This window comes from Saccopteryx leptura, chromosome 10 (assembly GCF_036850995.1).
Source record: "Saccopteryx leptura isolate mSacLep1 chromosome 10, mSacLep1_pri_phased_curated, whole genome shotgun sequence".
Classification (NCBI taxonomy): domain Eukaryota; kingdom Metazoa; phylum Chordata; class Mammalia; order Chiroptera; family Emballonuridae; genus Saccopteryx; species Saccopteryx leptura.
In genome coordinates, this window is record NC_089512.1 from 14,359,468 (window position 1) to 14,387,404 (window position 27,937).

Here is a 27,937-nt window from a genome sequence, read left to right on the forward strand (position 1 = left end):
ATCAGTCTTACTTGAAGTGCCTCTTTATTCTCCTTAAACACTATTATAACAAGATTATGGCTGATCAAGAATGAAACCAAAGTGGGTCAATCCACACAGCAACTGGGAAAATGACGCCCTTCGGAGCGCGGCCCTCCGTGGTTGCAAGCATGTTCATTTACATGACCTTGTTTGAGAGGAACCCAGCAGAGCCGGCAAGGCAGGACCGACTGTGCTTGAAAGCTTGCTAAGAGGATAAACTACTCGATGCTGTTTTGCACAGGAAATGCTCTAGAGACTGGGAGTGATATGATCACATTGCCCTTGCTGAGCCCAGGAGGATCGCTCTGCCCTGCCTGCCTCTCCCTGCCTCTCCCTGCATGCTGAGCTGCTTGGGAAAGCCCCCTCCCTGCAAACTGACCACTCCTGACAGCCAGAGAACCCTTCATGCCGGACCCTCGTTGCCAACCTCAGCACCATCCCTGCCCTGCTCACCTGGTCTCAGGAAACTAGGGGATCTTGGAGACATTTGGGGAATTTCCTTTTAGAGTTTGAGTGCAAGGATGGAAAGGAACGGCCATGTTTACAATGCTCATTTATTTATAAGCATGCGTGGCTTACCAAGGGGGTACGTTCTGAGAAGTGCGTTGTTACCTGATTTCATTATGCAAACATCATAGAGTGCACCTGCACGAACCTGGATGGTCTGGCCTACTACACACCTAGGCTGTACGGTACAGCCTACCATTCCTGGGCTATTAACCTACTGTATGGCGTGTAACTTCGTGAATACTGTAGGCCACTGTAACACCATGGCAAGTATGCATGTATCTAAACAAATCTCAACATAGAAAAGGTGCTGTACTTTTAGAGAACCGGCAGTAAGTCTGTTCACACCAGCAGCAGCACAGATATGCGAGGGATGCGCTGCGCTACAGCGTTATCATGACTACACGTCACTAGGTGATAGGAATTTTCAGCTACGTTTTAATCTTATGGGAACACTCTCCTGTATGTGGTCTGCCACAGACTGACACCATGTGGCGTATGATTGCGCTTTAACTTTTTTTTTTTTTTTTTTACAGGGACAGAATAAGAGTCAGAGAGAGGGATAGATAGGGACAGACAGACAGGAATGGAGACAGATGAGAAGCATCAATCATCAGTTTTTCGTTGGGACTCCTTAGTTGTTCATTGATTGCTTTCTCACATGTGCCTTGACTGCGGCCTCCAGCAGACCGAGTAACCCCCTGCTTGAGCCAGTGACCTTGGGTCCAAGCTGGTGAGCTTTTTATTGCTCAAGCCAGATGAGCCCGCACTCAAGCTGGTGACCTCAGGGTCTCGAACCTGGGTCCTTCCGCATCCCAGTCCAATGCTCTATCCACTGCGCCACCGACTTGTCAGGCCATTTTAATATTTTTATTGCACATGCACACATCCTGAAAAACCTACATACACATCATAAGCTGACAATCAGACAAATTTTCACAAATGAAATACCCAGCCTGACCTGTGGTGGGGGAGACCGTCGACCTGGGAGGTTGAGGTCCCAGGTTCAAGGCCCCAAGGTTGCTGGCTTAAGCTTAGGCTCTTCTGACTTGAGCACAGGCTCACTAGCTTGAGCGTGGGATTGCCAGCTTGAGTGTGGGATCATCGACATGATCCCCTGCTTGCTGGCCTGAAGCCCAAAGGTCACTGGCTGGAATAAGGGGCCACTGGCTCAGCTGGAGCTCCCTGGTCAAGGCACAGATGAGAAGGAATCAATGAACTAAAGTGATGCAACTATGTGTTGATGCTTCTCATCTCTCTCCCTTCCTCTCTCTTTCTAAATAACAACAACAACAACAATAATAATGAAACACCCATTTATCCCAGGAAGCAGAACATCACCAGTACCCCAGAGGCCCTCTCATATTCCTCTTCCTGAAAGGTAGCTGCTAACTATCCTGACTTCCAACCACAGCAAACAGCTTTGTCTGCTTTCGAATTTGATGCACACAGAATCCTGCCATATGTGCTCTGTGTTTGGCTTCTTTTGCTCAAAGTTCCATTTATGAGATCCATCAATTCTGCTGAGTGTAGTCAAGGCTGGTTTGTTTTTGCTTCTGTGTAGTATCACGTGGCGTGAACACCCACACTGCACTTATCTCCTGCGTTACCAGTGGGCACTGGGCTGTTTCCCGTGTGGGCCTATCAAGCACGGAGCCATGCTGAATGGTCTCCTGTGCGTCCTCAGAGAACATGTGTACACATTACTGATTCACACGCACCAAGAGGTATGCATGCGGCTTTAGTAGGGGCTGATTAACAGGTTTTTCAAAAGGTTCCCCTAATGCTTATTTTTACGATATCCTTTTACTTGGTGGTTTCAAAAACATAACAAACACATATACTACATAGAACTTAGATTACTCATAAAAGTACCACGAGGCCATCAAGCAAAGAGGCTTCCGGAGTTTTCTGCGTTCTCTAGCGGTAACGGCTGCTGCCCAGAGGGACAACTACCTCTCAGAAACCTGGCTTCCCTGCAGAACACCCAGAGCATCCCGATGCCACCAGTGCAGGGAGCTCACTCAGCTCCCAAAGCTAACCATTGCGAGGCCCGACTTCCTAGAAATGCCTTTCTCCCCAGGAGTCTCCCCCAGCCCTGGTTCTGTCACTCCACTCCATTCCAGACCTCTCAGTTCGGACAGCGGCTCTATGTGCCCACTCTCCCCTATCAAACTGAAATGCTCCCGCTGTGCCCTCCAGGCAGATGGGGCCGGGCCAGGCTAGATGGAGGTCATGGTCCAGTCACGGCTCCAGCCCAGACCTTTCCCACCTGCGCTGACCATGTCCTCAGGGTCCGGAGCTTGGAGCCATTCAGTTTGCAGGTTGGAGCTTAGGGTAACAGAAAGACCTCCCAAGTCCTACAGCTCCTGGCCAGGAGATCTGGCTGCTGAGGGCAGAGCAGAGAAGCAGGAAAAACTTGTCTCCTACTGTATGTCTACCCACAACTTCCAGGCTCCATTTCTCTCCTGCATGAGGCCCCTGCAATGGAGCCTTAACAGACAGCAGCTCCTGGTAACAAACTCCCCAAAGTGATACCCACATGAGGCTGTGAGCACCTGTGTGTGAGCTGTGAGTTGCGTGTGACAGGCAGTGAGTGGTTCGGGATCCCAGCTATGCACGAGCTCCACTGGAGGCCCGAGTCATGTGTTCTGAATCAGTCATTGTTTGAAATGATAAACACACTCATGTGAGTGGCCAGGCGGACAGTATCCCACCAGGCCAGGTCTGACGGCTGAAAAGGATCTCAAGCACCTCAGTGTGAGTGGGGACCCTGGGCCCCACCCCAGGAAACAGCCTGCCGGCAGCTCACTTACTGACTTGGTAGCCCAGGCCCTCAGCATGAATCCTCTTGGCCATGAACTGTCCTTCAATCAGTGCTCGGATCTCCACATCCTTGGGGAACTCTGAGACCTGTCTCCAGGAGAAAGGGAGCACAGAGTGAAAAACTCACATGCTCTTAACAAAACTGAGATAACACTAGTACTTGTGTTATAAAGATGTTTTTGTTTATTATTGTTGTTTATTATTTTGTTTATTATTATTACTTTTTAGAAAGAGGGAGAGAGAAAAACAATGATTTGTTATTCCACTTACTTATGCATTCATTAGCTGACTCTTGTATGTACCCTGACCAGGAATCAAACCTGTAACCTTGGTGTGTCGTCAGCACGATGTTCTAACCAACTGAGCTACCTGGCCAAGGCCTTAGGGTTAAAATAATCAAAGTGGACAACAGAGTCTGGTCTGTGTAGCTGACACTAAGTGAGAGCCAGGAGCTTACACTGTGAACTCACGCCGGTGGGGTGTCCTCAGGCTAACGCTGATGGGTGCCACTCCAACCCGGCCTGTCTCTCTGGCCCCTGAAACCAGCGATGGATCTTCCCGCTTCTCTCTCTCCAACTTCCCCAACCTGATGCACCTGCTTTCAGTGCCTCAAACTGCTCCTTCTGCCCGCCTCAAGACCACCTCCTCAGACATCTGGTCACCCCATCCAGGTGCGTGCTTGGTAGGTGTGGGATAAAGCTCAGCGAGGAACCGGGCTCTCCCATGTTCCGGGATCATCAGTGTGAGCCTGTTCGCTCGGGGGACACCCCTCAGGCATTCTTCTCTCTTCTCTCAAGAGAAAGGATGGCGTCTGCCTTAGATCCTGCTGGCTCCCAGCACCAAGCTTGCACCCTGGCACATCAGAAATGTCTGTTTCTCAGTGGACAAGTGGATGAATGAAGCCCCTACAAGGAGCATCCGTTGATAGACGACTGTTAAATTTAATAGTCAGAAACGGAGCCGCTGGAGCCCCGGGACCAGATACACACATACCTGACGGTTTTCTGCACTAAACCTGTGCCGCCCAGTCATCTCAGGGGTGATCTCCCTTACGTCAAAGTAAAAACCTGAAACAGACCAGGAGGAGGGGAGCTGTCAGTCAACAACAACAAAACGTGGGTTTCTCAAGATGTAGAAAAGGGCAGGGGGCGGTGACCGTGACCCCACGTCCCTGTCCCCTGCGCCCCATGCAGCCCCGGAAGACATCTGCGAATACCCTGTTCCCTTCTCTCTGGCAGGACAGCGGGCGACTGCAAAGGCCTAGGCTAGCTTCTCTTTCTTTCTTTATTTTTAATTCCCTGTTGTTTCAAATCTAGTAGACTTTTTTATTATTTATTCATTTTAGAGAGAGGAGACAGAGATAGACAGAGAGAAGGGGGGAAGAGAAGATAGCATCAACTCCCGTATGTGCGTTGACTAGGCAAGCCCGGGGCTTTGAACCGGTGACCACAGCCTTCCAAGTCGGTGCTTTACCCACTGCGCCACCACAGGTCAGGCCTTGGCTAGCTTTTCTTTGCGCCTCCTATGCTCACCGGGCAGCCAGACCGGGGGTGCCTGCCCCACGAGCCCTGGAATACTCGCACAGCTCTGACCAAGGGAGGCACATTCCCTCCCTGCTCAAAGGCCGCTCCAGCCACTGGGCACTTTTCCTAACAGGACCTGTGTCTGCAGCAGAAAGCTGTGTACAGGGATGCACCGGGATAGAGCAGGCACTGTGGCCGCCATTTCTGATGCTCTCGCTAGGAGCTAGGGTCTCATCTCCCACTCAGGGCCTGGAGAGACAGCCTTGTCGCACTCAGAACACGGGGTCTCACACCAGCTGCAAGGCCCCTGGAGCAGGAGTGCAGACACACAGGGCTCTCCTCGGCTTCTCCCCAGCCCTCCTCTCCCCGCACTCCTGGGGCGCCAGGCCCCGCCCCTCCCACAGGCCTAGGCATCACCAAACAGCCTACCCAAGTGTCCACCGTTCCCCATCTCCGTGGACTGCAGCGCCTTGGAGAACTCGCTCCAGGAGCAGGAAGCTGCCTCATCGCGGATCCGCTCTCTCATGAGGGAGCCGTTTTTAAAGCTGCAGAAGTACACACCGCCCTGAGGGAGGGTCCCCGTGCTGGCTGACTGGGCCCACGTGGTGCCCGGTAGAGGGGCTGCAGGTCAGGCTGGACCACAGCCCCCAGCCACGGCGTGGCAGGGATTTGTGGTTCTCCCTCGGGAGTCAGGCCCAGCTCACATCCCAGGAATCACTGGAGAATGCACTTGTTCTGGGCTGTTTAGAGAAGAGGTTGCCACAAAGGAGCCCAGCGAGGGGCAGGCGGCTAGGGTTTTTGCACGCTGTACCACCTGGACAACAGGGAGGGGCTGGCTACATAGTCCCCAGCGGTTCCCGGGGCTCAGAGGCTCAGAACCGGCCCTCACTACCTCCCACAAGTCTCCGAGGCCTGTGGTCAGGGTGCAGAGCGCACCCTTTCTACAAGGACTGTCAGAAGGCAACATGTCCTTACTGCCGTTTGTTGATCTACCACGTGCCAAACACGTCATAACAGTACAAAGTAAATGCCCTCCTTCTCCTCATCTTATGAGCAAGGGTGGCTCAGACACACTCTGGCGTCTGCCCCAGGCCACGCAGGATGTGGGCGGTAGGGTTGGAATTTGAACCTGGGTTTGGGGGACTCTAGGTCCTCGGTTCTTCCCCATCCAGCTCTGCCGTCAGCAAGCCCAGATGAGTCCCGGGGTCTCAGACGCCCACCAGAGCCTGCGCAGTGGGACAACTCGGGGTGTTCCAGATGGGAGCAGGCCTGTCCGCACCTCCGTCCCCCCCACCCAACCTACCACAGGAGCGCCATGTAGTGCTGGGGGTCTCAGACGCCCACCAGAGCCTGCGCAGTGGGACAACTCGGGGTGTTCCAGATGGGAGCAGGCCTGTCCGCACCTCCGTCCCCCCCACCCAACCTACCACAGGAGCGCGATGTAGTGCTGGGGGTCTCAGACACCCACCAGAGCCTGCGCAGTGGGACAACTCGGGGTGTTCCAGACGGGAGCAGACCTGTCCGCACCTCCGTCCCCCCCACCCAACCTACCACAGGAGCGCCATGTAGTGCTGGGGGTCAACCGGGTTGCAGAAGATGTGGCCCTCCAGGGCGGGCGTGGGCTCGCGGAGCCAGAGGAAGAGGGTGTCGCTGGTGCCCAGGCTGACCTGGAGAGACGGGCAGGGGGAGGCGCCTCAGCCTGTGCCCGCTCCGCCGCCCGGACCCCCTCACTTCACTCCTCAGGCGGCCGATTAAATGCCACTGCCTCGGAGAAAACTTCTTCTGACCCTTCCACCCAGAGGAGTCCGAGGTCGGTGCCCCAGATTCTACAGGCCGACTTCCTAGAACTTCCCACAACAGCGTCTAACTCGTGCTGTGGGTGACGACTGATTCCCCAAGTGGCTTTCCCACTAAACCTAGGAGGGCCTGGGTGATGTCTTCCTTATTCATCTAAGAGCTCACAGTCCTCCCTCTGGTCCAGTGTCTGAACCTCTGTCCCTGTGCCCACCAACACCGGTCACCACTGAGGCACACCGAGGACAAGGCAAAGGGAATACAGGCAGGTCCTGGCATCCCTATCCCCTCCCTCAGCTGCCTTTTGGGGCCAGAAGACCCTCTGATAGGCAGCAAAGGTGGCCCCCAGGGCAGAAAGAGCTGGCTCTACCTGTGGGTGTGAGAAGTCACCTTACCGCAATGTCCCCTTCCTCCAGCCTCATGCCTGCCAGCGATGCTGAGAATGGGAGCAGAGCCTCCGCTTAGCCACATGGGGGCCACAGAACAAACAACAGTCACCCCCTCGATGGGAGCGCAACCCCTCCCTCCCACCTGAATCCCCATGATCAGGGTAGAGGCGAGAACAGGGTGAGCTGTGTGCTCAGGGGGTCCCAAAAGGAGGGCCCAGGTGTCCTCGGGCGGAGGCCCTATGGGCAGGGCCTTTGCTTCGGGCTGGGACCCTTTCCCTAAAGTAGTCCAAACTCCCCACCCACCATCAGGCATATCAGGAGCAGAGAGAACTGAGGGGCCAGGTCAAGACACCAGGATACACCAGACAAAGACAAAGGCGAGGCGGGAGTGAGGGGCCGCCCTCTGCCCCAGGGGTAGGGAAGGGGCCCAGGTGATGCAGCCCACACAGCCATCTTGATCCTCCTTGCTCACTCAGAAGTGAAAGGAGGCCTGTCATGTAGCAGGTGCTCACTAAACGTCGGGAGAATGAATGAATGTGAAAGAGAAGGGTGGGGACAGGTGCACTTAAACACTGCTGGTGAGCTGCAATCAGCAGCGTGTCAGAGCCGTGGACCGGGGAACCCCCTCCAACATCTTATCCAATGGGGACAAGACACACCCACCACAACACATGCATCTCCACATTGTTGGCACTGGAAGCCATGCCAACCTCCCTCCCAGGGGAACCGGTGACACAAATGCTAGGACAACTGAACCCGAGGCAGCCATTATTATGTCGGACAAAAAAATGGCCCAGGTCGGTTGGACATAAAAAGAAGGCTGGTGGCCCTGACCGGTTGGCTCACAGGAGAAGCGCCCATCTGCTTCTCCACCCTCCCCCTCTCCTTCCTCTCTGTCTCTCTCTTCCCCTCCCGCAGCCAAGGCTCCATTGGAGCAAAGTTTGCCCGGGCGCTGAGGATGGCTCTGTGGCCTCTGCCTCAGGCGCTAGAATGGCTCTGGTCGCAACAGAGCGAAGCCCCAGATGGGCAGAGCATCGCCCCCTGGTGGGCGTGCCGGGTGGATCTCGGTCGGGTGCATGCGGGAGTCTGACTGCCTCCCCGTTTCCAGCTTCAGAAAAATACAAAAAAAAAAAAAAAAAAAAAAGAAGGCTGGAGGGACAGCCATCACTGTTTTAACTGTGGTTATCTCTGGGTTCTGCGTGACTTTTACATCCTTCCTTTGGTTTGTCAGTATTTAAAACTTTCTTTCTGCAACGAGGGGTAATCCCTTGTGAATTAAAAAGAAAAAGAGAAAGCATAAATCTTTGTTAATCAATGTGCTTATTATTGTTGTTTTAATGAAGGTGCAAATAATGTATTATTTAAGGCAACAGCAAACTCAAGGTCAGACTCAGGGAGGGACCGGCTGAGGGTTAACGGCCTGGTAGCTCCAATAGCCTGAAACCAAAGGCCAAGGAAAAGGATAGCAAGCTGCTCCTGTGTCGTTCCAGCTCAAATGTGCCCAGAAACGCACACTTTGGGGGTTAAAAAGCAGGCCCATTATGCTCCCTGACATGCTTCTAGTTGCTACAGTAGGTCCAAGAGCTAATACATGTTCCTAATGAGACGCAGGGGAGTTATGTCATTTGGAAAGACAGCCAGGTGTGTGGCTGATGGATACATCCCACTATAGATCAAATGACAGGGTAGGGTCTCAAAACCTTGTCCTAGAGGAAGGGTTGGAGGAACTGAGATGTTTAGCTTAGAACAGAAATGGCAGGACAGGGAGGGGTAAGCACGACTGACTTGTTAATCACGGGTCAGTTTTCTTCTCCTGGGGTGGGAGCAGCCGTGCGTGGCCCCGGAGGGCAGGCAGGGCCAGGGTAGGGTAGGTCCAGGGAGTCATTTCAGAGGTGGAGCCTACAGTCAGGGAGGGAGGGGTCCCACCACAGAAGGGCCTCACCCACTGGCTGGCCTGGCATTCTCAATTGTCCAGCATAGACCAAGTCAGGCTACCTGGAGAGTGAGAGCCCCCGAGGTACTCACCTGGGTTGTCTCCAGTGAAGGCCACCACTTTGCAACCTGGGGGAAATCCATAGCGCTGGACGTAGTAGGAAGAGACGGCCCCCTGTGGAGGGAAGGCCCGTCCACGCTGCTGAGGTGAACCTGGGGCCCAGCACAGCCCCTCCCCCTCGGGCCACAGCAACAGTCCCGGCACCGGCCACGGAGTCGCATCACTCCCTGTGGCAACCCAGGGATGTCCCTTCTGTTCACAAAAAGCCAGCGGAGCCCTGCACAGGTTTGGATCCACGAACAGGAAGCCGTCCCACCTCCTGGAATTTTGAGATTCAAGGTCGCCAGAGCAAAGCAATCCGCAACTGGTACTTGCCAGGTGAGTGTTCCTGGCGTAAGCAAACAGCGCTTGCTGCACGGACAAGACACTGCTCTCCACCTCACATGAAAACGAGCAACTGTGCGTGGAATGCCCCCCCCCCCCCAAGGCTGGTCTGTGTCTTGTTCACCCTTCCTCGGCCTTTCTACCGTGCTGAGGCGTGCCTGGGTCCTGAACCATCTGCTTCTGTAGGGCAGGCTGCCCTTCGTCAAGCCCCGTGTGCTGGCCTCATGGCCCCCCCATGGCGATGGTGTGGTTTGGTGGTTCTGCTCATAGTGACAAAGGCTGTTTCCAGCTTGTCAGTGCTGATGTCAGACAAGCACTTCTGTGGCTGGGACCCCCCAGGGGAGCACTTCTGATAGCCCTAGCCTCCTCCTGGTCCACACCCCCCCCCAGTTCCTTGCCTCTCCCCAGGCCTCGGGGACCCTCTTCCTTCCTCTCTGTCCTACCTGGAATGTCTATGTAGCCTGAGCTTCCTGCCAAAGGGCCCTGAGGCCACGGCCCAGGTCTCTCTGGACTCCATTCTTCCCTCAAAACAGCCAAGAACTGAGCCAGCCACCTGGGGCACAACCAAACATTCACAGCCAGGGTCCATTCTGAATGCTTAAATGTGTTTACAATTACAGTAGGACCAGGCACCATCCTAAGTATCCTAAGTACTTTTAAAAGTATCAACCCCTTTATTTGACACAAAAGCCCCAGGTGAGATAGAAAGCACTATTATTCTAATTGTTCCGGAAACAATGGACATGATGGGGAAACAGAGGCACAGATTTAAGCCTCAAGGCTGGTCAGTGGCAGAGCCAGGATTCCAGCCCAAGCAGTCTAGGGACGGTCCCTAGCCCCAGAACTGCAACATTCTGTGCATTTTTCCCTAAGGTGTACAATCACTCAAAACGTACGCCTTCGTCTTTTTTTTTTCTATTCCAATGCATTTCTAGTGGAACTTTCCAAATCTACCCCCACCTCCACTGTCACAAGGCAGTGATCTACACCTGCACCTAAGTACCTACTAAGTGCAAGGCACTGATGCAGACATGCTACTTTACCAGCCTTTATACTAGAGTGCAAGTCCCGAGTATAAATGAATGTGTGCGTGCGCGTGCACGTGTGCGTGCGCGTGCGTGTACTGCATTGCTTTCCCGGCAGCTGCATCACCGGAACGAGCACCTACCACAACTGAGCATGACGGCACCGGGGGACCAAGTTTCTCCTCTAAATGAGGTGCACAGGCCCCCAGACAAGCCTGGGACCAGACTTTGTCCTGGATCTGCAACAAATTCATTCCAGAACCTAAGGGAGGAAGGAAACAGGAATTAGAAACATCTCGTAAAAACCGTACAAAATCTGGCAGAGAGCCAATACTGCCCCTGCAGCAAACTTGGACCGATGGTACGTATACCGTGAGCCTGGGTCAGGCTGGAAGCAGAGAACCAGAAGCCAGCAGGGCCCTTGCAAACACAGGGTCCCACCACTTCCTCCAACAACTTCGGCACCAGCTCTGACACCACAGTGAACCTGGGAAGCTGCTGCTCTAAGGCCGGGCGCAGGAGGGGACTACAGGTTGACCAGGATCAGCTCTTCCTGTCCCCTGCGGTTCAAGGTGTCTACTTCAAGGCAGCCAGCCCTCAGGGACGTCCCAATCACATCCATCCAACTCAAGGAGAGCTCTCAGACTCCTCTAACCTTCCTCCTGTTCACTGTCTTTCCTGAAACAATCTAATTCTGCCAAGGCTTTCCTCAGCGTGGGGGAGGGGAAGGGAACCTGGAGTGCAGCTGGAGGCAGAGGGGGCTCGGACAGGGAGGGCGTCACAGGTCCAGGTGAGGACGTTAGACTGCTGGGATATCTTGAGGTGTTCCCTCGGGTGAGCAGGGTGGAGGGCCAGTGGAGGGGGAGGAACGCGACCCTCCCACGTACCTACTGCAGCGGCCGTGTGACCTTCCACAGGGGCAGCGACCCGCCCCAGGTGGGAGTGGAGAGCACAGGTAGGCACACAGGCTAGTCCAGGTTAAGGTTCTGCTGGTCCCAGCTCTGTGCGCGGAGCTGTGGGGACCTTTTCTTCTCCAGACTGAGAGTGAAGCTCGGGACCACTCTCCCTAAAACCTAGAACCGTATCTGGGGAAAACTCCAGGGGAATTCCAGGGGGCTCAGAGCACCCACTCTTTTCTGAAGCCCCTTGCACGGGTCTGGGCTCTTGCTCTATGGCAGGGGTCCCCAAACTACAGCCCGCGGGCTGCATGCGGCCCCCTGAGGCCATTTATCTGGCCCCCGCTGCACTTCTGGAAGGGGCACCTCCTTCATTGGTGGTCAGTGCATCTGCATCCTGTGCTCCTGGAGTACTGTATGTGGCGGCACCGCAAAGCGCAGCATCGCTCACATACAGTACTACTTCCAGAGATGCGGGACACAGGCGTCACGGCTCCGGAAGCGTGTCATATCACTTGTTACGGCTAGCAGTGACAAATATGGAACCGGATATTGACCATCTCATTAGCCAAAAGCAGGCCCATAGTTCCCATTGAAATACTGGTCAGTTTGTTAATTTAAATTTACTTGTTCTTTATTTTAAATATTGTATTTGTTCCCATTTTGTTTTTTTACTTTAAAATAAGATATGTGCAGTGTGCATAGGGATTTGTTCATAGTTTTTTTTATAATCTGGCCCTCCAACGGTCTGAGGGACAGTGAACTGGCCCCCTGTGTAAAAAGTTTGGGGTCCCCTGCTCTATGGTCTCGGCACCTCCGGTCACTCCTTCAGGTCTCGGCTCCTCCCAGGGCTCCTTCACTCCCTCCTCCCAGCTTTCCTTCTGCACTGGGACCATTTCCACGGGTTTCTGTTCAGGTTTTGATTCCAGGAGTGCACAGCTCTCACGAGTTCTCACATGCAAACGAAAAGTTCAGTAAAGAACTTCTGTGGGAGCCACGTTCCAAGAAGGCTCGCCCCCGAGCCCGGGCGGTCACCTGGGTGGGTCTGTGGGACCCGCAGGCTGGAGTGAAAGTGATGGCACAGCACTTCCAGGGCACTTCCAAGACTGGGAAGGGAAACTGCAGCTTCTGCCAGGCCACGCTCTCCTTCTCCCACCCTTCCCCCACCCCGTGCTGCAGAAGCCAGCTGTGCAGTCATTAACAGCCTCCTCCCCCGGGAGCCTCCCATGGTGAGGAACTGAGGCCTCTGGCCAACAGCCACATGTGTGAGTGACCCTGGACATGAACCCTCCCGCCCCAGTCAAGCCACTACAGGACTGCAACCCTGGCCGCCAGCATGACAGCCCCCTCGGGAGAGGTCCTGAGCCAGAACCAGTCAACTCAGCTGCTCCCAGATTCCTGACCCGCAGGAACTCTGTGGGATGAGAGACATCTCTGATCTTCAGCTGCTGAGTGCTGTGGTCATATGTCACACAACAAAAGATAACAGATACCCTCCCTTCTTGGCAACAGATAAGAGGGCTGAAAGGCTGGCACCCGCCCAGGTGGACGAGGCTCACTCACCCTGCCCGCACGCCCACTGCGCGGGCACATGCCCAGGACTCTGAAGGCTTACCGTCACTGTAGTCAATAGGGCTGTAAGACCCAAGGAACAGGGCAGCGGCAAAACTACTGACCAAGGAAATTCTCTGTAAGAGAAGGAAACGGCGAGATACGATTCATTCCCCTATACCCTAAGCAGCTGAACACTTCACACACACACACACACACACACACACACACACACACACACACACGAAGAGTTTTAAACTGGGCGGAGCGTGGAAACTCTGAGCAGGATGCCCCCAGCAATGGCAGTGGCATCTTACTCTGCCGTTTCTAACAGGTCATAAAACTGTCAAATTTAACAGAGACAGAGAGCAACAGGCCCTATGAAAAGCCACAGTTAGGGAGGTGCGTTTTCCGCCAGGAATCCGGAGAGTGTGGCGCCGGATTTCCTTCCTCCACTTCTGTGGTCTTTCTATCTAGTCACAAGGGAAGTGGGATGTGTGGCCACAGGACCCAGAACCAACAAGAACACTCTCCGGAGTTCAGTGCAAGTGTCAGTGAGAGCCGGTCCCTTGCGAGCCACAGACCCCAGACATAAGCTACAAGAACTGATACAGGTTTCAAATGTCAGCCCGAGGGTCGGGGCTTCCACACGGAAATCAGAGGCGCCTGGACCAGGGCAGAGAATGCTGACCCGTCCTGTCCCCGCCAGGCCACCTCTGTCCTTTGTTTCACACAGAATTTGGAGAGGCTGTCTCACCTCCACCCCCAAACGTACATGGCTAACACTGCAGAGTAATCTTGAATCACTAAATACTAACTCGGATGTTAAGTTCCAAGATTTAAAAAGCCCCTTGCTTTGCCCTGGCCAGTTGGCTCAGCGGTAGAGCGTCAGCCTAGCATGCGGAGGACCCGGGTTCGATTCCCGGCCAGGGCACACAGGAGAAGTGCCCATTTGCTTCTCCACCCCTCCGCCACGCCTTCCTCTCTGTCTCTCTCTTCCCCTCCCGCAGCCAAGGCTCCATTGAAGCAAAAATGGCCTGGGCGCTGGGGATGGTTCTGTGGCCTCTGCCTCAGGCGCTAGAGTGGCTCTGGTCGCAACATGGCTACGCCCAGGATGGGCAGAGCATCGCCCCCTGGTGGGCAGAGCGTCGCCCCATGGTGGGCGTGCCGGGTGGATCCCGGTCAGGCGCATGAGGGAGTCTGTCTGACTGTCTCTCCCTGTTTCCAGCTTCAGAAAAATGCAAAATAAATAAATAAATAAATAAATATAAAAATAAATAAAAAGCCCCTTGCTTTCACACAAGCCGATCACTTTCTAAGCACTCAGAGATGGAAACCACCACGACCCAGGATAACAAGCTGCTTCTCAGGTGGCATTAAGCGCTGGCTTTCAGCAACTGGGGATCAAGAAACAAATCTAGGCCCTGGCCGGTTGGCTCAGTGGTAGAGCGTCGGCCTGGCGTGCGGAAGTCCCGGGTTCGATTCCAGCCAGGGCACACAGGAGAGGCGCCCATCTGCTTCTCCACCCCTTCCCCTCTCCTTCCTCTCTGTCTCTCTCTTCCCCTCCCGCAGCAGAGGCTCCAATGGAGCAAAAGATGATTGGCTCAGGCGCTGGGGATGGCTCCTTGGCCTCTACCCCAGGCGCTAGAGTGACTCTGGTCACGACAGAGCGACGCCCCGGATGGGCAGAGCATCGCCCCCTGGTGGGCGTGCCGGGTGGATCTTGGTCGGGCGCACGCGGGAGTCTTATCTGACTGCCTCCCCGTTTCCAGCTTCAGAAAAATACAAAAAAAAAAATTAAAAAAAGAAACAAATCTAGGTTCCCTGGGGTGCAGGTTCAGGTTGGAGGCCACGGCTAGGGACACATCAGTCCCGCTTTACAAATCTCCTAAGAAAACACTGACCCCACACCAGTCAAGAGCCTGGTAGCCATACCACATTAACCATTCGGGAAACTGGGTGGACAGACCTCACGTGCACCCAGATCTCTCACTCAGGATGTCCCAGGAGGTCACCAGTCCCCGCGGCTCCCACCCTGACCCTGACCTCCACCTTTCCTGAACAGCACAGCCCACACTTCTCTTTACCACAATTCCATTCTTTCCCTCCTCTCTGGAAACAAGCCAATTGTTTCTAAATGGGGAGAAAGCAAACTGAATATGTCTACTAATCTGTTTTTTTCTCAGTGCACGTATTTGTGTTAAAGGTACGTATGATAAAAGAACTTCAACTGTGGCTTGCAATCAAGTAGGAATGTTTAACCAACCTCCGTGTGTGAGTAGGCCTCGGGGTTCTGCTGGTAAATCTTTGCAATTTGATTTCCTGTAAATCGCTGGAAAAAGATGGAAAATTCTTAAAAACCAAGATCCTACACGGAATGGTCAACTCCATAGCGTGAGGGTAGTGTAGCACGCTCTGGATATCAGAGCAGTGAGGCTTGCAAAGGGCCTCGTAATGCTTGCTCTCTGCTGACCACCCTTAGCAAGTAAGCCTCGCTCAGGGACTTACACACAGCACAGAGGCTGCTCTGCTCAAGGGCACCTGTGCAGGGGACTCAGGTATCTTCCCACCCACATCTGTCTTCAGGTGACCCAAGTAGGGCTGGCCCTCTCCCCAAAACCTCGACTCCAGTAGGGTCGCATGGCCCCAGCCAGCCTGTGGCATGGGGTGGGGCCACGGGGGAAGCCAGCAGGAAAGAGCCACTGTTTCTTAATTCTCACTCTCACTAAGTGTCTTACAGGAACTGTTTCATTTAACTTCACAACTGCCCAAAATATAAGGGCTGCTTTTACCCCCAGGTTAGAGAGGCTGAAACTGAGATGCCAGCATCATGTCGGCTTGACGTGAGGAGCACAGCCGTGTTCACAACTCAGCTCTAATCTGGGGACACGCACACGAAGCCCTGTCCTTGCTCCATGGGCAGCAGCAGAGAGAGGCAGGACGACCTTGATCGGAACCAGGTTCCAGAATGCCCAGTCCTGGCTCCTCTGAGACAACACCCGCACAGCCTCACGTGATCCTCACAGGGGCCAGCCACCAGCTGTGTCCTCTCAGACACCCAGAAATAAGGAACCAGAGCCAATGAGCAGACCTTCCTCCCGGGACCAGACCCAGTTCCAGCCCAGGGCGAGTCCCACCCACCTCATAGGCTCGGGACCCAGTAAGGTGGCTGAGCGCCCGGGCCCCGCCCACGGCGGCCTCCAGCTGGCGGCACTGGGCTGTGGTACTGGAGTCCATCCACACCGGGCAGTCGCTGATGGAGAAACAGGCCTGGGAGGAAGGGGCAAGGGCTCAGGGTTGGGCTCCGTCTTCTGGTTCTGGGGCTGGCGCTCACACTGCCCATCACAGCAGGTGAGGGCGCCGCTTCCCCAGAGGTGACCTTGGAAGAATCACGCGCAAGCAAGCCCTTCATGCCCACACCTCAGCCTGGCCCACTGGCATCTCTCTCAGAAAGGTCAAGGCTGGAGGTTCTGGTGAGGATGCCTGAGCGCTGCAGGCGATGCAGGAAATGGCAGGAAAGGGCTCGGGCGGCTTTGCCGGGGTCATTTGGAGCCTGAGAGAAGGGGACAAGTCAGAGCTGGCCTTCCAGCAGCCACAGCAGGCATCATGCCCCAAGGGGATATTCTCAAGGGGGTACAAAGCCAGAGTCAAGCTGGGCAGGAAGGGCCCCTGTGATGAGGGCTAGTCGCACCTGACCCTTCCTCCAGGCGCCAGGTATGCCCACACAGGGGGCAGGGTAGACCCCAGGTATGCCCACACAAGGGGGCAGGGTAGACCCCAGGTATGCCCACACAGGGGGGCAGGGTAGACCAGGTTCACAGGACTAGTGCCCAAGCCTCCTTCCTGCACCCTGACCATACACAAAAGATCCGGGCTTCGTGGCCTTTCCTCCCCCTCTGCAGAAGTTTCTCTGGTTGCCCCACCCTGGCCAGTTACCTGCAGCTGCTCGTGTAACGGGAGGTCTGGTGACAGGTTTGTCAGCACCTGGCTGGCCCCAGCTTTCCAGTATATGCTTCCGTGTTGCTGTTCAGGGAAAGCCCAAGTACATGTTCATTACGCCTCACGTTGGTGTCACAGCCTTTCCGAGACACAAGAACACCCCAGACCACACACCAGGGAACTGGGCTCCTGGCCGGCCCTGCCTTCTTAGTCACAGAACTCATCCTCTTCATGAGACTTGGTTTTCATGTCTGTGAAATGGGGAGGAACTCTGTCCTGTCCACCTCACAACTTGTAGGAAGGCTCCAGGGAAGAATGATGGGTCTGGATTTTGGTGCCATTATAAATTCTATTTAAATATACTGCTCATATAACCTAAAATTCACTCACTCATTCACTAATCTATTCATTCATTCAAAACAAACCTTTTTTTTAAGTGTGAACATTCTTTTTTATTATTTTTATTTTTTTAATTCATTTTTTAGAGAAGAGAGAGAAAGAGAGAGAGAAAGAAAGAAAGAGGGGAGGAGCAGGAAGCATCAACTCCCATATGTGCCTTGACCGGGCAAGCCCAGGGTCTTGAACCGCCAACCTCAGCACTCCAGGTCAATGCTTGATCCACTGCGCCACCACAGGCCAGGTTCAAAACAAACCTTTATTGAGTACCTCAATCATGGCAGGCATAGAACAGATGAATAAGACAGTATTTCCCAGCCCTGGCAGGTTGGCTCAGCAGTAGAGCATCAGCCCAGCATGTGGAAGTCCCGGGTTCAATCCCAGCCAGGGCACACAGAAGCGCTCATCTGTGTCTCCACCCCTCCCCCTCTCCTTCCTCTCTGTCTCTCTCTTCCTCTCCCGCAGCCAAGGCTCCATTTAAGCAAAGTTGGCCCGGGCTCTGAGTATAGCTCCATGGCCTCCACCTCAGGTGCTAGAATGCCTTCGGTGGCAGTGGAGCAACGGCCCACATTGGCAGAGCACTGCCCCCTGGCATGCTTGCCAGATGCGGGAGTCTATCTCTCTGCCTCCCCATTTCTCACTTCAGAAAAATACAAACAAACAAAAAAAAACAAACAAACAAACAAAAAAAAGATGGTATTGTCCCAGTTCTGTAAGATATTGGAGCTGAGTGAGGAAAAAAGTCACAAATGTACAATTACAAAACACTGGAGGTGCAGGGCCAGGGCTGTGGGAACAGAGGAGGGACATCTAACCAGCTGGGGGTTCAGTTGGGTAGAAGCAGACATGATTATTAGGAAAGGGTCCCAGAACCGAGGGTCTGGGCACTCCAGCAGAGTGTGAACACAGGCGAGAGAGAACCGGGCAGAAGGGTGACATTCCACGCCGTGCTTAGGAAGCTGGGCAGGAGGTAGGTGACGGGGCTGGAGGGGAAGGGACCTTGGCTGGGGAATCAGACCCCAGGGCTCTGATTTCCACGCTTGGAAGGTTGGGTTAATCACAGAGGTGGTGGGAACTCTGGATTAGCAGCATGTGGCCAGGGCTGAACCTATGAACAGGCCTGTGGGAATCTTGGAGAAGGTAGGCTGGAGGCAGGGAGGCTGGGGCAGAGGCCCACAGAACTATGATGACACCAGGCCTAGGCAACAGAAGCAGAGCTGGAGAAGAGGCAGTAGATTCAAGAGTCCTGGAGGAACTACAGCAGGGACCCTGATTTCCCTCCTAGCAGCTATGTGACGTTGGACCTGTCTGTGCCTCAGTCCCCCATGTAAATGAGAATGATAATAAAAACAGCAGCTAAAACTTACTATTTTATGTACTAGGAACTGTTCTATGTATTTATCACACTGGGTGTACGACAGAAACTACAGGTGGTGGCCCTGGGCGGAGGGGAGAACTCCTGAGAAAGGGAACCCAAGGAAAAGGTCCGGGGGTAGATGGGTGCTCAGTCTGGGACAGGATAAGTTTGAGACACCTGGCCACAGGAGTGAGGGGGATCTCTAGCAGGGAGAGGGTATCTAGGCCTGGGTTCAGGTGAGAGGCAGACAACATCACCCAGCGGCTCTGTTTAGTTTTACAAGGACAGGAGCCATAAACCCCTGTTAGGTCAGGTGGAAGAAGAGGCATCTTCAGAAAAATTAGTGAGCACTCTCTAACAAGGGCTAATCTAGCACGGAACGAAGTGATTCCAAGGACGAAACTAGACTTGGGTCCTGATTTCCCCTCCTAGCAGCTATGTGACGTTGGACCTGTCTGTGCCTCAGTCCCCATGTAAACTTCAATGTTCTATGTATTTATCACACGAGTGTACAACAGATGAGGGCACGGAGGCAACAGAGAGCTGGATGACGTGTCCCGGGTCACTGCCGTCACCACTCCCTGATACCATCTTGTAGAAATAGTATGAGGACCAGATAGTTTACATTAAAGGCTCAGCACTGCACCCGGCATACACCAGGTGCTCAGTCAATGTGCGTTGTTATTATTATCGCTAATATCTCTACTACTAAAACTGCTATCATTGTCAGCATAATTTCTCACTTGGCTTTTGCTTCCAGGAAATGGAAGAGCAATTTTAGTGCCCCGGTCATAACAAATTCATGCCAATGGCTCCCGCCACCCGTCAGAGAACCTCTATCCTCACCACTGTTCTATCTCATCATACATTGATGAGTCACAAGAACTCTCTCAGGTCCTTCTGCGAGAGCCAAGCCATCCACCCTCCAAGGCAAAACAGTTATAGGCATTGTCCTAACCATGAAATGCGCGCGGCGGTTCTTACACATGCGCACAGAGGGAGCCGGCACCGTGGCACCCGCCCCGCTGACCAAGGCAGCCGCCCTCGTGTGGCCCATGCGGGCTGATGCGGACTGACCTGGCCTGCCCCAGACAAGGCGAGGACTCCAGAGAAGTCAAAGCCCGAAGCCTTCATCTTCTCCAGGATGATATCCAATGCCTGAGAAGAAAACAGAATTCACGGGGACAGAGCTGAACCATGGATCCAGGGACATGAGCTTCAAAGCTGGAAGTGGGAGGGCCCGCCATGGGCAGCGGAGGTGACGCGGAGGAACGGACACGCTAGCTCAACAGGCCGGTATCAATCAAACACAAAGGTGAACGGTGCTAAAAATATTTTACAAACATGGAAGCACAAACCACTAATCCTTACATCCTGTTTCCTCGACTGGTGACGTCTAAGCCCTCAGAAGAGAGAAAACAGAGTGGCTCCAATTTTGGTTCTTTTATTTGCGATTTTCACCCACCATATGAGTGACGTGACTTCAATAAAATGGACAAGTGGAGAGAAAAGTAGAGCACCCCACAGAATGGGGATCCAGGCCCCATTTCCGTGTTCAGAAGTGCCAGGGCGGGGACAGAGAAGGGAGACCTGGCAGCCATATGTCCCAACCCCTCCCCCATCCAGCATCCGGCTGGAATCTTCTTTCGGCAAGACCCGTGGCGGGGATGGAAGGCAGCGCCCAGCAGAGCTCGATACTACCCCTAAGATTTCACAGCAGGAGTGAAGAGAGTCACCCCAGGCTGGGATGTCCTCGTGGGCAGAGAACCCTCTGAACTTCTGGCTGACCCTGCCATCGCAACCCTGCGTGGGGAGGACTTCTTTCATAGTCCTGGCTGTGCCTGTCAACTCCAACCCTGCTTGCCAAACCACTGTTCATGCGGAAAGTGTCGCATAGCTGGGACAGGGACTGTACAACCAGAATGGCTCCCGTCCTGGGGGCTGTTCAGAATTAGAAAGCACCCTGGCCCTGTCCCCAAGCCTGGCTCTGTACCCACTCACTGTTCACCTCCCCAAGTCAAGGTCGTGACATCAACACTGGGACCTCTAGACCTCGACTCCTGCCTGTCACTCCTGTCCCCACCACCACGGCCGCACAGTCTGGCTAAGCCCTCAGAAGTACATTCCGGCCAGCCTCCCTGGTGGAAATCTATCCTCTACTCCACTCCTCCAGTATGAACCAGGGTGAAACTGATAGAAAAGAAAGCACACTAATTATCTTCACAGAAAGAATTTTGTACAGGAAATTGAATAAACACGTGTTGGAGGACTGAAAAAGCTTTGGGAAGACACATTAGGTCCCAGCTTGGGCTGGCCTCCTGTTTCAGGACCTCAGGTCCCCCTGGGGAACAGCAGGCAGCCCCCAGTCCTATCATACCTGTCTGTGCAGGCCACACCCCAGGTCCTGGGGCCCCATGGGTCACCTGGATCTGACAACAGCTGTCTTCGTCTCTCATTGGTCTTGAGTGGGCAGGCCTGCTTGGGATCATCTGAACCTGATGGTGACCAGCAGGGCAGGTCACACTACCATTCTGGGGGCCCCTCCTAGGAAATGAGGGGTCTGGGCAGTGAGCACTAAGAACCCCAGGCTGTGTTTGGATCTCAGGGTACAAGAGTTGCCGCAGGGCCTGACTACAGAATGTCTGGGAAAGATCTGCTCTGTGGGATTTTAAAGATGGAGACTGGCTGGAATTCCAGCCGCCATGTCTCCAGAACCTAGAAGCCCTTTGTGAGTCCTCTCAGCTCAGGAGTACTGGTACCAGCTGAGGAACCACATGGATTCCACTTCCCCATGAGGACTTGGTCTCAAATGATGCTCCCATGAGCTGCCACCTTTGGGCTCCCTAGCAAATTGCTAGGTGTGCTGGTAAGACAGGCTGGGGACAGGGAGGGACAGGAATGCCTGTGCTTACCTGGACCCACATCAGGACAGGAGAAGTCACTGTTAGACCATCTTGGTGAACATGAACTCCACCCTGAGTCCTACAAGGAGAAGAAGAGAGAATGTGGGACAGAGAGAGGTGGCAGATCCCGGATACCTCCAGTGGAAGGAGACATGCGCCAGTCCCCAACATCAAGAGGGGATTCGAGATAGAACAGGCACGAATGCTGAGTGAGATGGAAAGAGCGGCCCAGAGGAGGCAATTCACAGAAAGCGTCGGCAAAAGCAAGCCTTGGAAAGCAGGCATGGTGTCACTTGGTGCAATGCCAGAAAGGGACTGGGGGAGCATGGTGTTGGATGAGAAACCCTCCCAAATCCATTGCTTTCTGAGAGGTGGACGTATGGCTACAGGAGGTGCTGCATCTGTAAGAAAAGTTCTTGGCTATCAGACCCAGTCCTTGGATTATGAATCATAGAAGGTTACATGGAAACCTCTCCTTCTCCTCCTCATCCCTACAAGACCCTTGTACATAATGATAAAAGAGAAGATTTTTAAACTATGTTCACTGGGTAGATTTTGCCTCATTACAAACCACTACAAAGCGTAGTGGCTTAAATCTACTTAACTAACAATTCTGTTGGTCAGTCATTGGGCTGGGCTCAGCTGGATGGTTCTTCTGCTCTCCCCTGGACTCACTCATGCATCTGTGGTCAGTTAACTGTAGCTAGAGGTCTGTGCTTCTGGGGGCTGCATTCTGCTTCTCTTCCCTGGGGGTAGGGGCTAACCAGGTCAAAGTCTTTCATACTGCAGTAGGCTAGCCTGAGCTTGTCCATGTGGTGGCCACACAGGACCCCAAGAATGGGAGTAGAAGCACACATAGCCTCTTGAGGGTTAAGGTTAGAATTGGCACAATGTTACTTCCCCCACATTCTACTCATTAAAATCAACAGGTTGGGAAATTATTCTACCTCTTGATGAAAGGAGCTACAATGTCACATTGAAAAGGGATTGGGGCCCTGGCCGGTTGGCTCAGTTGTAGAGCGTCGACCTGGTGTGCGGGAGTCCCGGGTTCGATTCCCGGCCAGGGCACACAGGAGAAGCGCCCATCTGCTTCTCCACCCCTCCCCCTCTCCTTCCTCTCTGTCTCTCTTCCCTTCCCGCAGCCAAGGTTCCACTGGAGCAGCATTTGCCCGGGCGCTGAGGATGGCTCTGTGGCCTATGCCTCAGGTGCTAGAATGGCGCTGATTGGGGCAGAGCGAAGCCCCAAGATGGGCAGAGCATCGCCCCCTGGTGTGCGTGCCTGGTGGATCCCGGTCGGGTGCATGCGGGAGTCTGTCTGACTGCCTCCCCGTTTCTGGCTTCGGAAAAATACAAAAAAAAAAAAAAAAAAGAAAAGAAAAGGGATTGGGTACAGGGAGACATGGACAATTACGGTCATTTTTGCAATATACTACAGTGTGCACAATCCATATGTTAAGCATATTAAGACACATGAAGTGCTCTAAAGAAGACTTGAACAAATGAAAAAACACAGCATGTGTTTAGACAGGAAGACTTGCTCTCTTGTCAATTTCCTGTAAAGTTAATTTACATATGTAATATGACCTCAATAAAAATACTAACAAGTTTGCTTTCTGGAACATCAAAATGCTAATTCTAAAGTACATACTGATGAAGGTAGAGTACCCATGGAAACTGGAAAAAAAAAAAGAACAATCAAAGGGGACCAACAATTCCAGATATTAAATTCTATTATAAAGCTGGAATAATGAAAACGCTGTGTTACTCGCTCATGAACACAAGCTAATACAGCAAATGAAAATGACCAGAACTAGACCTAAACATACACAGAAATTTAGCATATGATAAAGCTATTGTCTTCCATCAGTGAAGACGAACTACTAAACAAAATTGTGTTAAAACAATTAAAGGATCATCTGATAAAAATTAAATTTATATACATATAAATGTAATGCCATGTACCTAAATAAACTCAAAATATTTTTATATACAAAGAAATTTAATCTTACAAGAACCAGATTAAAATAACCACTCTGGAAGAGAATTGGCAATTTCTTAAAAAGTTAAACATACCCCTACCATATGACTGAGCCATTTCTGAGTGTTTCATTTCCAAGAGAAATGAAAGCTATGTCAACACCAACACTTCTATGTGAATTTCATAGCCTCTTTACGTATAATAATAAAAAAGTGGAAACAACCCAAATGTTTCTCATCAAGTGAATAGATAAACTAATTGTGATCCATTCATACAGTGGATACTACTGAGCAATAAAAATAGCAAACTACTGATACCTGTCACAACATGGATGAATCTCAATCATTATACTGAATTTTTAAATATCAGAGAGAAAAAGAATATATAATTATGATTCCCTTTATATAAAACTCTCAGCACCCAGCAGAGTACCTGATGCAAAGTCCCAACTGCTCCCCACTAATATATGCATGAATGCAGGACTGTATGAATGAACGAAGAGATGGGACTGGGAAGGAATTGAGGAGCGCGCATTCCAGGCACAGAAAAAAAGCTGCTGAGAGTTCCACCAAGAGCACCACTCCTGCAGTTTCAGGAAGCCCAGAACAGTGTGTTTCTGAATTTAAAAGGTTGAGTGAAGACCCCAAAAAAAACCACCCCCCTACACATGCTCAGAAACATATACACTAGGTTCATACCCAAATTGTGGAAGGTCTCTGTCAAAATGTACACTGTCCTCGTAGAAGACATTCAGCTCTGTGTCGACAGCAACAACCTTCACCTGCAAGGCATTTGAAAACATGGCGTAGAGAAGTTTCCTCAGATTCTACACTGGTCCAACCTGGCGACTTCCTGGAAGGCTGGGGTGCATCGTCGTAACCATGGCAACAAAGCCCCATGTGGGAACATACCCAAAGATTAAGTACAGTGGAGAAGCTGAGCCTGACCAGGTGGTGGCACAGTGGATAGAGCATCAGACAGGGACACGGAGGACACAAGTTCAATACCCGAGGTCACCAGCTTGAGCGCGGGATCATCTGGTTTGGGCAAAACTCACCAGCTTGGACCCAAGATCGCAGGCTTGAGCAAGGGGTTACTCAGTCTGCTGTAGCCCCACAGTCAGGGCATATATGAGAAAGCAATCAATGAGCAACTAAGGTGTTGCAACAAAAAACTGATGATTGATGCTTCTCATCTCTCTCCGTTCCTGTCTGTCCCTATCTATCCCTCTCTCTGACTCTCTGTCTCTGTAAAAAAGAAGAAGAAGAAGCTGGGACTGAGCAGAAACACCTATGTAGCTCAAAATATCACTCTGCCCACCAAACAGCAAAAGCCAAGGCCCTCTAGAGATGAATGTTCACAGATGAGCTGGTTCCTGCCCCTCGTCAGGAAGCCTGAGAAAGCCCTGGAGGCCAAGAAGTGGAACAATTAGGGTTTGGAGATGTCTCTGGGGACCATGTCTACAGGGCTCTGGGAGACCATGCAAATGCCCCTAGGCTGTTCCCAAGACAGGCCATGTCCACGGTCCAGAGACATACACTGTCCCAATGCTGCAGACCTCCAAATCTAGGGGTACAGCTACTTTCCTAGATAGATGAGGAAACTGAGGCTTTGCAAGGCAATCTGACTCACCCAGTGTCCCACAGGACTTTATGGTCACGGACTGGCCTGCCTCCCTGGCCTGTCTGCAAAGAGAAGCCTGACTACAATTGTATTGATTGTACTTAAGGGGGAGCGCCTTGGCACCCACCCACACGAGGCTGGAAGGCAAATTTGACTGCTCGCTTGTCTGCAGGGGTCCTGGAGGAAGGAGCACAGCCAGTCCACTGGCCAGCAGTGCTGGGCACGCTGGTGCAAACAAAGGATGATACAAAGGTCATTTGTACCTTGTGCCCATTTCAGTTAAAAAAAAGTTTCAAGTGGTGATCTGGTTCCAGGTCACGGATTATGCCTGTGTACTCATCTACCCGTTTGTCTGTTTCCCCATCTTACATTAGCTGAGTCCCTTCGGGCTCCTGTCACTCGGTGGCCAGAACGGCGCGCAAGCCCGCCAGGTCCCCAGGTGCCTCTGGGCACTTCTCCCCCATATGTCCCCAGGATCCACCCGCTGCGGGGTGGGGGGAGGAGGCCGTTTCCGGGAGGGCCGGGGTACAGGGCAGAGCGCTGTCGCATCTTACCAGCGGGCAGCACTGGTAAGGCGTCGTCGGGCAGGGGCGCAAGTCTCGGAGAAGTCAGAGAGGGAGGTGCGCCCGCGGCTCGTCCCAGGTGACTCGGCACCAGGGTCCCGCCAGCCAGCCCAGCGACGCGGAAGAGGTGGCCCCGCCCCGAACCCCGGCGGGCAACAGTACCTGCTGCGTGCTGAAGTCCCAGCCCAGGCAGCAGCGGCGAGTGGCGGGCTCGGCCATGGCCGCGCAGAGTCCTGCGGAGCGCTTGTCCGTCCTTCCCGCGGCGTGTCTGTCGCCGCGCTCCAACGCCCAGAGACGCAGGGCCCGCCCCTCACCCCGCCCAGTCCCGGGCCGGGGTCACCCGCGGCTTGCGCTCTGGCTCCGCCTGCTGGGCGAAGCGGGCGTGGACGCGCCTCCGACTGAGACCCGGGACTTTGAACCTATGCAAGAGACCTGATACCTCTGCGCAGCCCGCTCCCTCCCACATCAACACACCGTCCCTTCTCTCCATCCAACTTTCAGCCAGCTTGTCCTTGCCTTTCTGGTGTCCTTGTGCCTGGAGACTTGGGTACTGGAACAGCTGTCCATCCGTAGTGGTTACTCAGGGGTCACAGGGAAGTATGCCCTGGAGCTGGAAGCACTGGGTTCCAGCAGGTCTTACCCTGACCCAGACAATCTGAGTGGTTCCCCATGTGCTACATCCCACCCATCTCTGTGTTTCAAACCAGAACTTCCGATGCCTGGACAGGGCTCATTTGTTCCTGCTGTCAGCGGAAGTTGATGGCCTAATGTGTGCCAGGCACGGTAAAGGGGGAATTAGAACCTTCTCTTCTTTGAGCTGAGGACACCTTCCCTCATTCCACCTTGGCGAAGGCCTTTTCATCCCATTGAGGAAGAATGACTTCTTCCTGAGCTCTACCAACACCCCCCACCCCACCGCACCCCACCCCATCTCCTGGAGCTTCCCAGCCCACCACGGCTCCTGATGCAATCCAATGGTCTGATCACCTGTCTCCCTCTTACAAAACTGCCCGCAGCCTGGATCTTTCTCTTGGCCAAAGGTCCCAACGTCAACAGCAGAGCTGGGCACAGAGCCAGTAAGTTTGACTCCAGAATCCACATTTAACTACTGAACAAGACAATTTGCTGGGCAGCCTTGTGAGAAGGCCTGTGGCAATATAGAGCGGTCTCACAAAGGCCACGGCTGCTGGCTCTTCCCTCAGCTGCCTCACAGGAAGGCCTTCTCTGGCTCAGGGCACCTTTCTCTTGGGCTGTGGCACCTCTGCCATTCTGGTGACTCCTCCTTTATCTTTTTTAAAAATATTTTTTATTGGTTTTATTAGAGTGATATTAGTTATTGAAATATACAGGTTCCTTGGCTCAGCGGTAGAGCGTCGGCCTAGCGTGCGGAGGACCCGGGTTTGATTCCCGGCCAGGGCACACAGGAGAAGCGCCCATTTGCTTCTCCACCCCTCTGCCGCGCTTTCCTCTCTGTCTCTCTCTTCCCCTCCCGCAGCCAAGGCTCCATTGGCGCAAAGATGGCCCGGGCGCTGGGGATGGCTCTGTGGCCTCTGCCTCAGGCGCTAGAGTGGCTCTGGTCGCAACATGGTGACGCCCAGGATGGGCAGAGCATCGCCCCCTGGTGGGCAGAGCATCACCCCATGGTGGGCGTGCCGGGTGGATCCTGGTCGGGCGCATGCGTGAGTCTGTCTGACTGCCTCTCCCCGTTTCCAGCTTCAAAAAAATGAGAAAAAAAAAAAAAAGAAAGAAATATACAGGTTCCAAGCCCTGGCTGGATGGTTCAGTGCATAGTGTCATCCCGGTGCACCGAGATTGGGGGTCCGGTCAGGACACATATGAGAAACTATCAATGAATGCACAACTAAATGGAATAACTAAGTGGAACAACCTGTTGATGCTTCTCTCTCTCTCCCCTCTTTTCTCTCTCTCTCTTTCTCTCTCTCAAATCAATGGAAAAAAATTTAAAAGTTATACAGGTTTCAGGTGTATGATTCTATAGTACATCATCTGTACATTGCATTGTGTTTTGTTTGTTTGTTTGTTTTTGTATTTTTCTGAAGCTGGAAATGGGGAGAGACAGTCAGACAGACTACCGCATGCGCCCGACCGGGATCCACCCAGCACGCTCACCAGGGGCGAAGCTCTGCCCACCAGGGGGCGATGCTCTGCCCCAAGGAGCCATCCCCAGGGCCCGGGCCATCTTTGCTCCAATGGAGCCTTGGCTGCGGGAGGGGAAGAGAGAGACAGAGAGGAAGGAAGGGGTGGGGGT

At 53.2% G+C, this 27,937-nt stretch overlaps 1 protein-coding gene across 5 annotated transcripts in view; it reads right to left on the bottom strand.

Moving 5' to 3' along the window:
* Window positions 1-27,937, bottom strand: part of XYLB (xylulokinase) — a 66,279-nt gene that overhangs the window by 13,780 nt on the left and 24,562 nt on the right. Inside the window, exons 1-16 of one of the 5 annotated variants that reach the window (XM_066351517.1) lie at window positions 25,831-25,932; window positions 24,803-24,887; window positions 24,181-24,263; window positions 21,514-21,583; window positions 19,679-19,759; window positions 16,846-16,932; window positions 16,051-16,179; window positions 15,176-15,241; window positions 12,974-13,046; window positions 10,606-10,724; window positions 9,086-9,167; window positions 7,067-7,107; window positions 6,429-6,544; window positions 5,307-5,422; window positions 4,348-4,421; window positions 3,345-3,441 (exon numbers count right to left, since the gene is read on the bottom strand). In XM_066351517.1, coding sequence (XP_066207614.1) covers window positions 3,345-3,441; window positions 4,348-4,421; window positions 5,307-5,422; window positions 6,429-6,544; window positions 7,067-7,107; window positions 9,086-9,167; window positions 10,606-10,724; window positions 12,974-13,046; window positions 15,176-15,241; window positions 16,051-16,179; window positions 16,846-16,932; window positions 19,679-19,759; window positions 21,514-21,525 — 1,093 coding nt within the window. In that variant the 5' untranslated portion in view covers window positions 21,526-21,583; window positions 24,181-24,263; window positions 24,803-24,887; window positions 25,831-25,932. Of the gene's footprint in view, window positions 1-3,344; window positions 3,442-4,347; window positions 4,422-5,306; window positions 5,423-6,428; window positions 6,545-7,066; window positions 7,108-9,085; window positions 9,168-10,605; window positions 10,725-12,973; window positions 13,047-15,175; window positions 15,242-16,050; window positions 16,180-16,845; window positions 16,933-19,678; window positions 19,760-21,513; window positions 21,584-24,180; window positions 24,264-24,802; window positions 24,888-25,830; window positions 25,971-27,937 lie in introns of those variants that run through there. The other 4 variants (XM_066351515.1, XM_066351518.1, XM_066351516.1 and 1 more) reach the window with 4 other exon arrangements.